General features: G+C 42.0%; 1 protein-coding gene across 1 annotated transcript in view; it reads right to left on the bottom strand.

Annotated features, from left to right (window-relative positions):
• Positions 1-1,152: 1,152 nt before the first annotated feature.
• LOC147060070 (uncharacterized) overlaps positions 1,153-16,192 on the bottom strand; it is a 74,384-nt gene continuing 59,344 nt past the window's right edge. Inside the window, exons 4-6 of the mRNA XM_085906388.1 lie at positions 9,861-9,914; positions 4,150-4,223; positions 1,153-1,280 (exon numbers count right to left, since the gene is read on the bottom strand). Of these exons, the coding sequence (XP_085762514.1) occupies positions 4,163-4,223; positions 9,861-9,914 (115 nt within the window). The 3' untranslated portion in view covers positions 1,153-1,280; positions 4,150-4,162. The remainder of the gene's footprint in view (positions 1,281-4,149; positions 4,224-9,860; positions 9,915-16,192) is intronic.

Raw genomic sequence — 16,192 nt, forward strand, 5'->3', positions numbered from 1 at the left:
CAATGGAAGCTCCCTTCGACCTTTGCTGGTATGTTTTCCTTGAAAAGGACACGGCTTGTCATCTTCAGAAACCGTGTCCGAATCCATTCGGTTCGTTTTAACGTCAGTGTTAACAAAAAGTTATCTCATGGCATTTCATTTTGGAACAGGTTGAGAGCTCCTTCGAGATGACGCGCGGGAGGACTGGTAGACATATTGACATCAAATGACCAGGTTGTCACGACGGTGAGGAGGCGGCGGCGTTGGCGTTGGCGTTGGCGTGTCGGAACATGCTGATTCAAACGTGTCATATGAGCAAACACATCAGTATGGACAGGCTGTTTGCGGACACACGTGTGTCATACAAACGTGACCGGCGAGTACTTTTTGCAAGTAAAGCAGCCAAGATGGGAACAAACACCATTTTGTGTATGTGTGCGCAAAATCATTTCAACCCCCAGCTCATGGGGCCAATGCACCGACTCGGAGCGAAGAAGCGGCGTGATGGATTCGCAGGCACGCCGCATTTATCTCTATTACTTCCTGCTACGCTCGCCATCGAAATTCTACAGGCGGAAGCCGGGGGATTTTGCAGCGGGACGCTGGCGTCAGATGTTCAATGCTTTCTCTAACTTGGTTATCCTTTCAAGGCAAAAAAAGAAGGGAGGGTGGGAGTTGCTCTTCGAACCTGCTTTTTTAAAAAAAAAAAAAAAAAAGCACACCGGCAAGATGTTTGCAAATCTGCTGATGCAAGTCTGTTGCAATTTAAACCCCGCCTGCTTCAATAATAACTCGAGGTGACATACTCTTGTACAACTTGAGTCATTTTATTTTTTTTTGTGAGCAGAATTGTAATCGTTGCGGATTGGTTATAAATCCACGTGTGTACGTTGATTTGCAATTCGCCGGCTTCAAACTCGTACTTTAAAGACAGCCAAGTCAAAAAAATGTGTCTGCTAGGAAAATAGTGTTTGTTTTTTATTTCAAATAATCTGCGAGGCCATTCAATTTGAAAAGCAAAGTTCTATCAGGAGTCGGAAATTTTATTTTTTATAATTCTAAGTGTTTATAGTTTGGTATCAACATTCATTGGGATATATTGTAAATAGTAATGAAAGAGCCCTTTCAAGTTTCCAAACAAACAACACTTACCTGAGATGGTTGCACCAGCTGGTGTTTTGACACGGGCACGTGGACGTCTTGGCCGGGTGACCTCTGAACCCCCGTGACCTGACTGGGGTTGTCTGGTGACTCTCCTTGGGAGCCACAGGGAGGAGGAGGAGGAGGAGGATGAGGCAAAGCTGTTTAGGAGAGAAAGGTCAAGTTAACTACAGGAATGAATAAGATGATGATAATAATGGAAGATAATTCTTTCATATATATATATATATATATATATATATATATGAAATATATATATATATATTATATATATATTATTCATATTATATTATATTATATTATATTATATTCATATATATATTATATATATATAATATATATATGAAATATATATATATAAATATATTGAATATATATATTGAAAAAAAAAAAAAAAAAAATATATATATATATATATATATATATATATATATATATATATATATATATATATATATATATATATATATATATATATATATATATGTCCGTCCGTCCGTCCGTCCGTCCGTCCGTCTGTCTATCTATCTATCTATCTATCTATCTATCTATCTATCTATCTATCTATCTATCTATCTATCTATCTATCTATCTATCTATCTAGATACATGCGTCAATACGGAGGAACAAATCATCCATCCATTTTCTCATATTGTTTATCAAGGCAGACATGGAACCATGCTGCCACATATGAAAATGATTTTTCCTTTTATAATGTACAAATGGTGGGCCTTCAAGCAAAACAATCCTGGACAGGAGGTGGTGAGCAATACGGGGGAAAAAAAAAAAAAAAAACAAGAAGAAGGGAGATAAGGTTGGACAAGGCAGACCACGCAATGGCCACAGGAGAGATGACAGATAACCGTTGCGTGCGCTGTGTTTTGTGTGCGCGTGCGTGTGCGTGTGAAGATAAGGAGGGAAAGATAAAGTGTTCTGACAACATCGCACATTCATGGCGCCGGCTGACATAAGTGGCACAAGCGCTACGAAAATGAGATGAAGTGGGCGGCGCTGAACACATCTGACACCTGTTGCCACCCAACAAGCGACTCAAAAACAAGTGCGTGCGTGTCGACGTGCGTACGTACGTGCGCGGGATCAATCGTTAGCATAAATGCATCAGATGAAGTTAAACGCTTTCCAGATTCACCAAGACCCGGGTTGAGATGTGACGGTCGTCATGGAAACGGGAGGCTGCGACAGTGACAGGCGGGCGGCAAACAACAAGTGGCGAGCGCCATTTCCAAGCGCCCAGCTACCGCTGGTTTTTGCGATACGGTGTCGACGCGCAATTGATTGGATAAGCACGAGTGTCAGAAGAAGCGCAGTCCCGTTGCACGGGGGTCAATTTAAACTCGACGTAATCTGGTTACTGATGATTAGATTAACCGCCTTGACAAGAGGGAACCTGTGAGACAGATCTATTTTAACCTCTGGCGTCAAAAGGCAAAACGGCTCGATTTAGGCATCCCTTGATGCTGCGCGTTCCAAAGTTTCTGAGTTGAGGACCCATTTTAGCCATTTATCGAACCGGAAAAACACTTAGACACATACAAATGCTATGCTATGCTATGCTATGCTATCCTATACTATCCTATGTTATGCTATGTTATCCTTTGCCATGCTATGCTATCCTATGTTATGCTATCCTATGCTATGCTATGCTATCTATGCTATTTTATGCTATTCTATGCTATGTTATTTTATCCTATGCCATGATATGCTATGTTATGTTATGCTATGTCATGCTATCCTATGCTATGCTATGTTATGCTATCCTATGCTATGCGATTTTATCCTATGCCATGATATGCTAGTTATGTTATGCTATGTTATGCTATCCTATGCTATGCTATCGATGCTATTTTATGCTATCCTATGCTATGCTATTTTATCCTATGCCATGCTATGTTATGTTATGCTATGTTATGTAATGCTATGCTATGTTATCCTTGGCCATGCTATGCTATCCTATGCTATGTTATGCTGTCCTATGCTATGCTATCTATGATATTTTATGCTATCCTATGCTATGCTATCCGATACTATCCTATGCTATGCTATGCTATGTTATGCTATGCTGTGCTATCCTATCCTATCCTATGCTATGCTATGCTATGCTATGTTATGTTATGCTATGCTATGCTACCTTTGCCACATTGCAAACACGTCAGTGTGTTGATGCGCGGACTGTTTTTGGAGCGCCGTCATATGGCTTGAACATTTTCTTTGCTCATGACCTCTGCAACTTTGGGGGAATTAGATTTATTTTCGTACGCATCTGTTTATCAAAGATAAACAGAGAAGTGAGGAAATAAACAGAAAAAGAAACACTTTGGTCCTCGGGGAGGGTGAACACCTGCTTTCATTAGTTTTTTTTTGAAGGGAAGGTGCTGTGTGATCAACACTTTCAAGTTCTACTGGTGCCCACAAAAGTACGAGAACCCATTCTTGCACTTTATCACCGGGAGTCTTTAACTGCTTTGTAGACTTACTAAAGATAGTTTGAAAAAAAAAAAAATTGCAGCGTGTTTCTGATGTGTTAACGCGACTTAGCATCACTTGGCTGCACACACACACACAAACAGACACACACACACACACACACACACACACATATACACACACATGGAAAGCAAGCTGTTCCTATCTCTTTACAGGATTGCAAGCAAACTGCTTTGGTTGTGAAACTTCCACCGGGACACAAATGCCCCTCTTTTCTTGCTCTGCCCTCCCCACCTCAACATTAACCCATCGATCGGGAACTAAGCGTTCCCATTAATTGGTTGGATCGGGTCGATTGCCAGTGCACACAGCGCGGAGCGTGCATGCGCGTGTGTGTGTGTTCGAAAAACCGACCAAGTCATCAACTTGTGACTTCGAGCAAGACAATCCAAGGTGTCATTTCTATTCTTGTCTCAAGTGGCAATCCAAAAATCGGCAGAAAGGGGAAAAAGTTGAAATAGCTCAGACAACGTGTCGGTAGTTGAAAAGTACATAAATTCTCACCCTTTGCTAGTTTTCAGCACCCCCCCCGTGGCGTGCAAACTTCTGGGGAACCAATTTCATGGAAGGTTTGCTTCCTAATGTTTGAAACAGACAAAAATATAAAAGTTAAAAACAAACATTTCGATTCGATGCAAGGGTTAGATATGATGGAGATACCAAACTTGATGATTGAATTAAGTGACACGCAATTGAACTCTGGAATTGTTTGATGTTTCTCTGGGGTGATGCGGCAAACGAGATTTATAGCCAGCAAAAGGTTTCCCATGACTCCGAGACCCAGCGGCGTATTCCGTAGCAACCTCAGTTGAGATGTGTGATACTCGCGTTTAAGTCCTCAAGCATCCACTTGAAAAAAAAAAAAAAAAATCAATTTTGAACACTTTTCTCTGGGAATTCAACTGATGTTGACCAGAGTGGCGCTAATCTCCAGTTCATCCCTTGCGGCGTTGGACGGGGCCAGCCTGCCTTTATGACCCCTGCCTTGGACACAAAAGGCTCTTTGGACAAAAAAAAAAAATCTTCTCACTATATTGGAAGCATACAAATGGAGAATAAGATTTGGACAAAATAAGAACATTCAGGGCACGACTTAAAGGGCTCTCGTCCTGCTCGCCATTCACTCGATAATTGCCAATCGTTATTGACTGATAAAGAAGAGTGGTCGGTATGCACGCGCACGCGCGCGCACACACGCGGACACACGTGCACACACACGCACGCACGCACGCACGCTCGCTCGCTCGCTCACTCTCTCACTCACTCACTCAGTTTCACACACGCACTCACTTTCTCGCACTCACTTTCTCGCACTCACTTTCTCGCACTCACTTTCACGCACTCACTCACTTGCACTCACTCGCTCGCTCGCTCACTCACTCGCTCGCTCGCTCGCTCACTCACTCACTCACTCACTCACTCACTCACTCACTTTCACTCACTCACTCACTCACTCACTCACTCACTCACTCACTCACTCACTCACTCACTCACTCACTCACTCACTCACTCACTCACTCACTCACTCACTCACTCACTCACTCACTCACACTCACTCACTCACTCACTCACTCACTCACTCACTCACTCACTCACTCACTCACTCAATTTCACGCATTCCCTCCCTCCCTCCCTCCCTCCCTCCCTCCCTCCCTCCCTCCCTCCCTCCCTCCCTCCCTCCCTCCCTCCCTCCCTCCCTCCCTCACTCACTCACTCACTCACTCACTCACTCACTCACTGGCCATAGTGTGTAATTAGTCAGTGCGATTTGCGCAACGTGAGCTCCACCTTTCATTTCCCCCACGACCGCTTTGATCCATCACGTCGTGCCGGTGTGCGTGCGTGAGAAGGCGACGTGGGGCAGAACGCGAGGCGGCGGCGGCGGCGTCGACGCGCAGGAAATTGAGCCGAGCCGGCGCTTTCATTTGACGGCAGCATTAAGCGGCTTAGGAGTTCATAATCACGTCGTCCTCCTCGGCCCCTGAAAAGACGAGAAGGGAAGATGGAGACAGCATACGTCCGCTTCCTCCCCTTTCGTCTCCCTCTATCACGTATCCTCAAAATCATCATCTGGAATTTCTTTCTTGCCGCACCTTTGTAAAAACAAGCAGACGACAGCAGAGACATCTCCGGCTGAAGGGGAAGGAAGAGGTGTCAGACAGCTTGTAATAGCCTCTCTGAAAACAAAGTCAAAATAATAAAAAAAAAACACCGATCTGGAGAACACCGGGGGGCAAGCAATGGCAGAATGATCAGCACGACGGCCGTTACAGAGCAATCACTGCCATTTTTTTTTTTTTTACCGGGTTGGAACCGAATGTAAAAAATCAAATATATATACGTATTTATGTGTGTGTAAAAAAACATTTGTCGGCCTGCAGCCTTTTAGCGACTAGAAGACGCAATCAAAGCAGAGATGAAGAAAAGGAGCAAAACGGAAAGGAGCTGGTTGAAACCATGGTGACATAATGGCACACAATACAAAAGCTTCCACTTGCTTTTTTTCCCCCCTTTCTTTTTAAACATCACACTAAATATGGCAATTTTCTGGCAATTGTATTGCACGACTTTGGAGAAAAAAAAAAAAAGCAGACTAAACTGGCAAGCTGGCAGCCTGTTCCCAAGAAAAATTACAAATATGAACGTGGCCTTCTTTTTTTTTTTTTTTTTTTTGGGAGTCAGCCCGACACAGTTTTTAGGCAGGTAAAGTGCACGGCGACAACACTTGTTAGTTTGCCGGGTTGACATAATTACAGGCGATGTTTTGTTGTGGAGTCACGGCGGCATGATGGCATATGAAAGGAACCGCCAAGATACAACATTGTCTTCTTTTAGGCAGTTGTTTTTTATGATTATTATTTTTTGTTTCCTGTTCCCCTTTCACTTTGAGTTGATGCCAAAGTTATCAGTTACTTTGACAAAGTTCTTATTGCGAGTAGTAAGTTAAAGAAACTCAACAACAAAAAAATACCATTTAAAAACATTTACTCAATTAGGCCATCAACAAATGGGAGGGAAAATAATTTTGGCAAAATTTTTAAATAATAATTTTGAAATTATACAATAATTTTGATTTTGAAATAATAATAAAATCATTTTGAAAATCTGAAATTTCAAACAAACAGCCAGCAGTGAAAACCACAAAACTCCAATTAAAGTTAGTTTGAATTAATCTGGGGAACAAACATGTTGTTTTAAGTTTTTGTGAACTCGAATGACCTTGCTGTGCTGCTTTCGGTCTAAAATCTTTCCGGTCTTGCTAGTGGGCACCTGAATTAGGGAAGACCTTCCTTGGTGGTACTTGGGATAAAAAGTGAAATGGCAATGAGAAAGTGGAATGAGGCTCCACTTGGCAGAAAATGAGCATTGTTGACATCTCGAGGACTTGCAAACTATTCGGGACTGAACGCACGCACACACGGGCAATCTTCACCTTCCTGAGCTGATGTGGAATGTGCAGAAGACAAATAAAAAGAAAAACACATGAAAGAAGGTGAAAGGAAAAGGTGAGAGGTGGCGAAGAGCGAAGGCTCATTAAGTGAAGAAAAAGTCAGCGGCAGGAAGCATTTTGGAAGAGAGAATCCCAAATCAAAAGCCTGTCGTGGTGACCTTTTGGACGGCCTCCCTCCAGAGACGAACACGGAGCCTCGGGGAGCCACGTAAACACGCACGCACACACACAAAAAGCCCTACAGGACTTTTTTTTTTTTTTTTTCTATCCTCATGTTTCCGTGACTATCACACTTTCATTGCTTCTGCCATCATGAAAAAAAATATATATTATGGTCCTTACTTTTCAAGGACATTATGCTCCAAAAGTCCATTCGACCTTCTCGGCTCTACGACGTTAAATAATAGTCTCACTCCACGAGCTACACATTGATGCAATAGATATCACAAATATTTTCCACAATTTTTTTTGTAGTGTATTCTAATGAGGAAAACGTAAACTACCCAAAACACCACGTCATTCAATACAATAAAATCATTTTGTGATTCATAATTCTCCATCTCCTGTCCTCTCAGCTCATCAGTACGGCACTAATATATATTGTTCTACGCGGAGGATAAATAATAGATGATTGTTTGTCCGACTCTACGTGCGATTTCTGCACATTAAGAAAGATGCTAATTAGCATTAGCATGAGGGTAGTTGTGGTTGTTTTATATCCACACGGTGTTAGTCTCAGCTCAGAAACTAAAACAAGCAGCAATGGGTGTCAAGAGAGTGTCACTTCAAAAGCTTAAGAAAGTAATCCAAAATAGGAAAAATGCTACAATGATGAGAATATACGCAAAATTAAATATGCGTCCCTGTGGTTGTAGATCAAACAACTTTCAGGCTGCCAGCCTCAGCGTGTGGGGGGGCACCCAGATCTTGTTATCTCGTGGTCCAAAAATAATCAGACTGGCTTTTTGTTTGAGAGAAAGGTACACAGCGGTAAACAAAAAAATAAAACAAAGGAGCACTTTGCCAGATTATAAGAGATCATTCACCACTTAGGAGGGATTTGTTTCATGTAAATGTGCGGGCCACAAAAAAAAACATGTGAAGACCGACAGTCGAAAATGAAGTCACGTGACCTCGCTTTTATTTGCTTCCATATTTACGCACCAGACAACCTCACTTTGACCAACGTGGAAAGTTTCTAGAAAGCCGAGCATGTTTACCCCTCAAGCAACATTTGGGAATCCTCTGAAAGAAGAAGAAGAAGAAAAAAAAAGCACCTTTGATTGTGGGTATAAAACGATATGGCAAACATGAGAATTTGCGGCGGGCTGAGGGAATGAAAAGGATTTGTGTCAGGATTATCCAATCTCGGCGTGATTATCCAGGAGGGGGAAAATGAACACGTAGCTTGGAGCAGGTAGCGAACGCTGTGTGTGGGTGCAGTTTGCGCTTGTGTGGACTGATTGCGATAATTAGCATGAGAATTCAACCATCACTGCAACACTGCAGTGAGCTGGAAGAAGAGATCATATCAAAAGAACAATAATAATAATTAAAGCCGTCAGCAGCCACCTTGATTTTTTTCTTTTTTTTTGAAGTGGCAAATCCTTGAAATGGATTTTACATGCAAGTTGTAATTTGCAACTTGGTTTCAGCAAAAACGCTTTTAGACCAAAAAGTGGAGAAAATGTGCGTGTAGTGAAAACAAATGCAAAACGGAATAGTGAACATTATTTATTTATTTTTTTTAACTATAAAACTGTCAAAATATATTTCTAACTATTAAATGTGCCACAAAAACATTCTGGTACTTTTGTAATTTTGATTGTTAGCGTTACTTTTTTATATAATAACTTAAACACCTATGCTAATATCCGTTAGTCTGGCTATAGTGTTTTGCATTATATGTTAGCATTAAACTAGCAGATATCGCAAGACAAAATTTTCACACAATGAGATAATGTGACTCAAGATTATTTTAGTTTATATTTCAGCAAAAAAAAAAGTTTGCCCTTAGTTTCGCAGTGACCTTTGAACTTGCCAAGGCCTTGCTTTTCCTATCAATTGGCCTCTTTATGGACTTTGACCAGTTCAAACCAGTTAAGACCAACTTTGCAGACATTTGTTAGGATATGCCACTCCTTTGTGTGGGTGTGGCTAAACCAGGACATTCACAGGAAATCATTTTGGACATTAAAACATCTTCAGTTGTCAATGTTAGCATATCAGATATTTAACATAAAGATACAGAATTTTACAAAATCATGTTTGGTTGAAAATGTTGGTGATTTAACACACAATGTTGCTTTCTTTTTTATTTTATATGTCAGCCTTGACAGATACACAGCTTGAAGCAAGCACACTGGGCCTCTTCTTTTTTTCAGTGACGAAAAACAGCCCCTAAGGACTATTTTAAAATGTGCATTTAAAAATGTCTGTGTATTTTGAGACGTTTGAAATGTATTTAGGGAAAAATATTTAAAAAAAAACATGTTCGTAATACTAACATTTCATATTGTTACCATCGCTGGGGCTGGAAAAGTTTGAAACAAGCTAAAAGCAAAACAAAAAGAAACAAAAACATTTTCAGCCTCACTATTGATGTGAATTTAGTTCTGATTGTAATTGATGCATTCATCTTCCTCCACAATTTTTTTTTGAAAGGCCTTCCAATTTTGCTTCTCGGGAATCCATTAGAAGACAGGAAGCAGTTGTTAAGCTCTTGTGTTGTAAAGAAAACAGGTGGATTCTGAGAAGAACTCACCTGCTTCGCTTCTCGCCAGCGTCGAGGGTTGCAACGTCGCAGCTGCTCTGCCACCTGCGCGTGGAAGCATAAAAGAAGACAAAAAAGGACAACCACAGAGAAAGTAAATATGATCGAAAAGAGGATAAAAGGAGAACAAAATGGAACAAACTGAGAAAAAGCACAAGCATAATCAGGGCACAAAAATGACCACAAAAAAAAAAAAAAGATTATTTGCAACACCTAATTAAATGGAGGCATTCACAAAAGACTCGGCTTTTGTGAAAGCGTTGCGGCCAGATAATAGGAGACGTTTTTATTAATTCCCATGGGTCTCTTTTAGGCACTTGGTATTCAGGGATGTCGTTATCCAAAATCTACAAAAGCTCTTATCAGCTGCCCTAATGTGTGTGTGTGTGTGTGTGTGTAAGAAAGAGACAAGCAATCTCTGCTCCACGTTGTGAAGCTCCAGTTTTTGGAGATGAAGCTAAATGATGCACAAGAAGAGAGAACACAAAGACATTCGAATGGCACATTTCACCCAAAGTGACCTTCAGTCTCATGCTCGCTATCAAAATGTGCTCTTAGAAATTAGCCACCCCCTACCTACCTCCCACTCCTCCCCCCCCTTGAGATGTTCAATGTCAGAACATTCATTACAAGGCTCAATGGGGCACATCTCTTTCATTTAGGGCTCCATAACGTGTCGCACCGGGGTTTCGTCATTATCTGAAAGGACGCCGTCGCGACAGTGTTTGGATTTGGGGGAGGAAGTGGTCTACCCGCCAAGGCTTTTCCTGTCATCCCCCAGAGAAAATTAGATTTACACAAGACTTACACAGCTCCAGGTCCTTCACGTAAAAAAGTCTTTGGAATTATCCACGATGAATATATTGTGCTCACTGGAGATTGCGAACGGCGCAAAAGACACACACTTAGCCACACGCATTCAAGGTGACGGATACTACGGTATAAAAAGTGAGGATGGCGACGACCAATCAGAACTAACCTGGGAACCATCCGGTCAATATTAGCCTAATTTCTCGTGAATAGTACACCTTAAATAATTTGAACAGAAATTCCACGCAGTCACTCAAGAGCACCAATGTCAAAGTCAAGGCCCGGGGGCCAGATACGGCCCGCCACATCATTTTATGTGGCCCGCAAAGACAAATTCATGTGTCATTACTAGAATTCCAAATTGTCTTAACTTTTAAAAATATCTTTTTTTTTTTTTTAAATATATTTGACCAGTTTTTACTCGTCTGATTTGAAAACGAGTTATTTGTCAGTTTGTTTTGTAGCTTTTACTGTATATAATATAACGTGCTCATAAATTTATTTGGGTTGACAGTCTTAATGGCCCCCCGAAAGAAACTTTGACGACAATGCGGCCCGCGATAAAAATGAGTTTGACATCCCTGCTCTAGAGTACACAAATAGTTATAAGTGGCGCGATTGGTTAGCGGCTAATGCGGGTAACTGAGACAAAACTAAAAGAACATTCATGAGGTACGTAAGAAGTGGAAATTAAATGTCTGCAACAATAGTAGACGACTTGCTATATTATATCATTTTCATATGACATTATATATCATGTTGGAATATAAGTATGCTTTTTTGTTTTGTTTACAAATTCTAGGTAGAGGTAAACATCAAAAATACTTTCACACTCTCCTTCAACTTCAAATCTAGACAGCGTACAAGTTTTACCCCCCCCCCCAAAAAGCAAGTTTCAGACAAAAGTAATAAAAAGGCCCAGTCAATAGCCGACCCAACTATTTGTCTTTGTGGAACTGATATGTCCTCCCTCGGTTCGGACGTATGAAAGCCCGCAAGCGGTGGCGGCTTTATTGAAACTCTGCAGACTTTGGCCTCAGTTGTCACTCCGTAAAGATGGGCTGCAATAAAGGAGCCCCGATATTAGATAGCTGACATTGATCAATAACATTCATATGGGCTGCGAGACCATTTACTACGACGGCAAATATAGTCCACGGGGTGGATGTGATTGGGACATTTTTTTTTCTCGACATTTTAAAATATTTGGGTATGCATTTTAGGAAGCAAAAGGTTCATTGTGAAAAATAGTTTTGGCGACAAAGTGTAAATAAATGATTGTGGGAGGAGCCAATGCTGAGATGTTTGCCGTCTGTGTGGCCTCTCAGGAGCCTTGTGTTGCAAACCTCTTACTGGGAGCTTTTAACCAGAACAAGGTGCAAATGGAGGGCCCCTTGTGCGGGCAAATGGGAAGAGTGGGAGGGGAGGGGGGTGGGGCTCTTTTGTGCCTTAAAAGCATGAGGAGCTGCTTCAAGTGCTTCACCACAGGAAATACTTATTTTACATATTGAGAAGGGAAGGGGGGGGGATCTCCAAACTCAAGGAGTTCATCTACTGATTGTCATCAGTTCAAGTTCAAGGCCGTTTAGAAATTGAAATGGTTTGTTTTGTTTTTTTTATGCACAGAGAAGCTTTGTGATGGGAAATGAAGGAGAATGTCCTTGTCGTGTCAAGATGTTTCGATTAGAGATGAATCCTTTTTGAATTTTCACTCAATAACACATTACAGTTAAATGTTTTGCCCCGTGATTCATAACTTTTATCATTGAACAAATTAAGGGACCCATTTTTTTATTATTATTTTTTATTGCATTTAGTTTTAAATGAATCATCTGGTTATTGGACTTTAATCAACAACATTGTTTAAATGTGTGTTCTGACAAAGCGTTGTGACACCGGGAAAAACATTTGGCTCAAGAATGCCACGAGAGTCCAGAGAATCCAGATTCAAGACACAATGTTTTTCTTTTCCGGCTTCCCATTTGTGTCGGTAAACATAGACTAGTCCAGCGCAACTTTTCTCAGTCCATGTTTATTTTCTTCCGAGGTCGGGAAATTGAGATGGGCAAACGGTGACGGTTGCCCTTGTTGCGAGCCGGCAGAACAAAGTGGAAGACACGAGCAGACAGCAAGCGGATGATGAATAATGGAAGAGTGATGCCCCGTGACCTCGCCACCTCATTTCTTTTTTTTTTTTTTTGTCTGATCAGAATTCTAACAGCAAGTCGGGGCGGCGACAGTCGGGTTTCTCCCAATGTGGGGACGGGGGGGGGCATCTTGGAATGATTTTTGCTTTTTATGAAATAAAAAAAAATCACATGCTAACGGAAAATTGTAAAAAATGTATAGCGTGTCCGTGTCCTGCTATAACTTTCTCCCGTATTGCGCTTTTACATCCCAGAGCCGCCCTCATCAGCCATTTGATGTGACCCATCTTTCCCTCGGATTGCGCAATTGCGAGACCCTCTGAATTCCGAGGGCAGGCCTGGCTATGAATGCTCATGCGGCGCTGCATTATTTGCGAGGGAAGAAAAAAAGGTGGCTCTTTGCCTGCCCTTTTCTCTCTGATGCCGAGCATGAATGTTGGATGCGACGGCGGCGCTCGGCAGACTGTCCGTTCTTTGCTTGGCTCCGCCCCACTAAGCGGCTTCCTTCAAAAGTCTCACGGGGGCTTTAAGGGGGGGGGGGGGATCGAGCGTGGCGGGAAAAGACATGTTGAGGATCTCGTGGCTGAAACGCCGGTGCTTGTTCTATTACCTGCGACGGGGGCAGCGGAGATCAAACAGGAAGTCACGGCGGGATAACAGAAAGCTCATGCTAACAGGCAAGTTAGGAGAAAAGAACGCTTGAATTGAATTCTACTGGAGTGCTGCTGGATGTTGAGTGGTCTTGAGGTGTTCCTAATGTAACGGCCGGTTCATGATCACTATAACAAATTTGAAATCGGAGAAAGAAATCGATTTTGATGAACTGAATCAAATTATTATAAAAATCGTTGCAGCTTCGACTCGTGTACCGAGATACATATCACGTGGATTTAATTAATGAGATGTACACCTGATCTTAATCGGTTCGACGCTTAAATTAAATTTAATTAGCATAGATAGTTTCTGCTTTGGAGAGAATATTAGTACTACCGAATCAAAACGTTACATTTTAACATGGTTTTTAATATATTCATGTGTTGGAAAAGGCTGGTTACTTAATCACAAAAATAATTAAGCCATTAAAAAAAAAAAGCATTTTAATTAAAGTCTGCATTCTAAAACAACGCAGAACTTTTGCCAGTACACAATGTCCCGGCACATCAATTACACTGACGCCAAAATGGTGGAATCATAGAAAACCGCTTGGCTCGGACTGATGGGAAGCAAATTTCATTTCAACAATCTGATGGAAGCCTTGATAAAAGCCTGCTTGGGGCCAAATTGAGCAGAAATGCACTTCAACCCTCTGGTAGCATCCATATGAAAAATAATACCATACGACTCGTTGCACAGAACATTTCAGGCCGACGTCAAAAAAAAAAAAAATATACATACACACACATTGATGGACTAATGGGCCAAGCTGTACTCCGAGTGGAAGCGTTCACCCTAATGTGCAGGATCAAAGTGCAGAATATCGAATCCCCTTAACACCAAACTGTTTGATTTGGACTGGCGGTCATTTATTTCATCTGCACTCCACCGAGTTTAATTGAATCAACTGCGATGTCACAGGTTCGAATCTCTCACCTTTCGGGTTCCTTCTAGCCCGACAATCTACAAACGTGTTCTGGCTCTTTTAACGGCGGCCCTTCATGTCCAACGTGGGCGATGGCGAGCGTGCGGCCCCAGCAGGGGGGGAGCGACGCCATTTCAGGCCACACTTTTCAAAAGAAACCTTTCTCACACCATCAGCCCTCTCAAGCTTTCAAAGCCTCTTCGTGTCGCTTTTCGCTGCGGTGCTTTTAGCTCACGCCGATGGCCGAGGCGCCGCTTAACATCGATGAGCCAGATGCTTTTTGCTGGAACCAGACGGGAGTGTTGGAAAAGCGAAAGTTGTCGCATCTGCATTCAGAGAGAGCAGAAGCGACACTTTTATTTTTGTCGCGGCCCACGTCGTAGTCTCGGTTACACTCGGACGGACGTTATGACTGTCAACCATATTTACTTATTATCAGAATTTTTGATTATTATCTTATTTTTGATTTACTTTTTATTTTATTTGTTTTAATTTTATTTTAATTTTTTTTTAAATTATTATTATCGCTATGGAGCAGAATCGACAACCGACAAAAAGCCCAGTCTAAGTACAGAGAATTATGCAATTAACAAAACCATGAGCTGACTAAGGAGTTTAATAAACAGAAATGGATCTACGTTTAACATCCAGAATCTCTAACTTGAGTTGAGATGATACCACGTGTTATGCTAGTACACGCTACGCTAAAACCGTGCTAAGCTAGTGGGGTCTGCGAGCTGCAGTAAAGCAATAACACCTTGTTAGCTAAAGCTAATCTCTGGGGACACTATAATGTGGTTACATAATCTGGCAGCTGCTTTCCTCTTTTTGTGTCAAAAAACGGTGTCCGCCGAGCCCAGTCGTGTCCGTTAAAGCTGCTTCCCCATCTTCCCCGCAGAGTGCTGACGTTAATGTCAAAAACGTGTTCTTGGGGCCGCGGCGAGGCCGCTAACAAGGCAGCTACGAAAAAAAAAGAGAAGCTGGTTGCTGGCCCACAACCCAAGGGCTAAGTGTTTTCTGTCGGTTCACGACGAGGTTACGGTACGACGACATTGAAGGTGAACATGGTGGCACGCTGCAAAAAGTGCGGCTCGTGCTAACGTCCATTTTAGGGTCTCTGTCACACCTCCACTCACGCTACCCCTGCACTCAACTCAATCCGACGTGTGCTAAGTCAAATTTAGAGGTAGGCCAGCCTCTTATGAATAAATGAGACGTGTGAGCGGAGGCAAAGAAAATGTGTGTGAGCTGGTTTCTTGTGGTGACGCACAACACAAAATATTTAACAGAAAGAGAATTACACCTTGTATATTTAACACAACCATTAATCTTAGCATATCAGGACGCTGGACGAATGCTAATACTAAGTAGCATCATCTTTATCCTCTGCGAGGAACGAATCATATTAGTGCTGTACTGATGAGCGGACTTGTGACATCTCACTGAACAGTAGTTTATACTGCCCCCAGGTGGCCGAAGCAGACACACCAGAAAGAGCCACACATTGGCCATCCAATTGATGCAGTGTACAAAGAAATAACAAAATAAACGACAATAGTGTCTGAATATCGCTACTACAATTAACGCTAACATCTGTCTAGCTAGCTGACAACAATTCAAAGCATTCTGGCTTGGCCTTGCAAACTCCTGACCCAAATGCACTGACACGAGCATCAGTAGCTGACCAACCGCGACTCAGACGGGCCGCCCGCCGTTTTTCCGGGTTACGAGGGCAGACGTCTAGCTGGGTCTTGCCTACGTTCTCTTCGGAAGATATGAAGCAGCAA

Source organism: Syngnathus leptorhynchus, chromosome 2 (genome assembly GCF_054491065.1).
Source record: "Syngnathus leptorhynchus isolate UIUO chromosome 2, UIUO_Slep, whole genome shotgun sequence".
NCBI classification, from domain to species: domain Eukaryota; kingdom Metazoa; phylum Chordata; class Actinopteri; order Syngnathiformes; family Syngnathidae; genus Syngnathus; species Syngnathus leptorhynchus.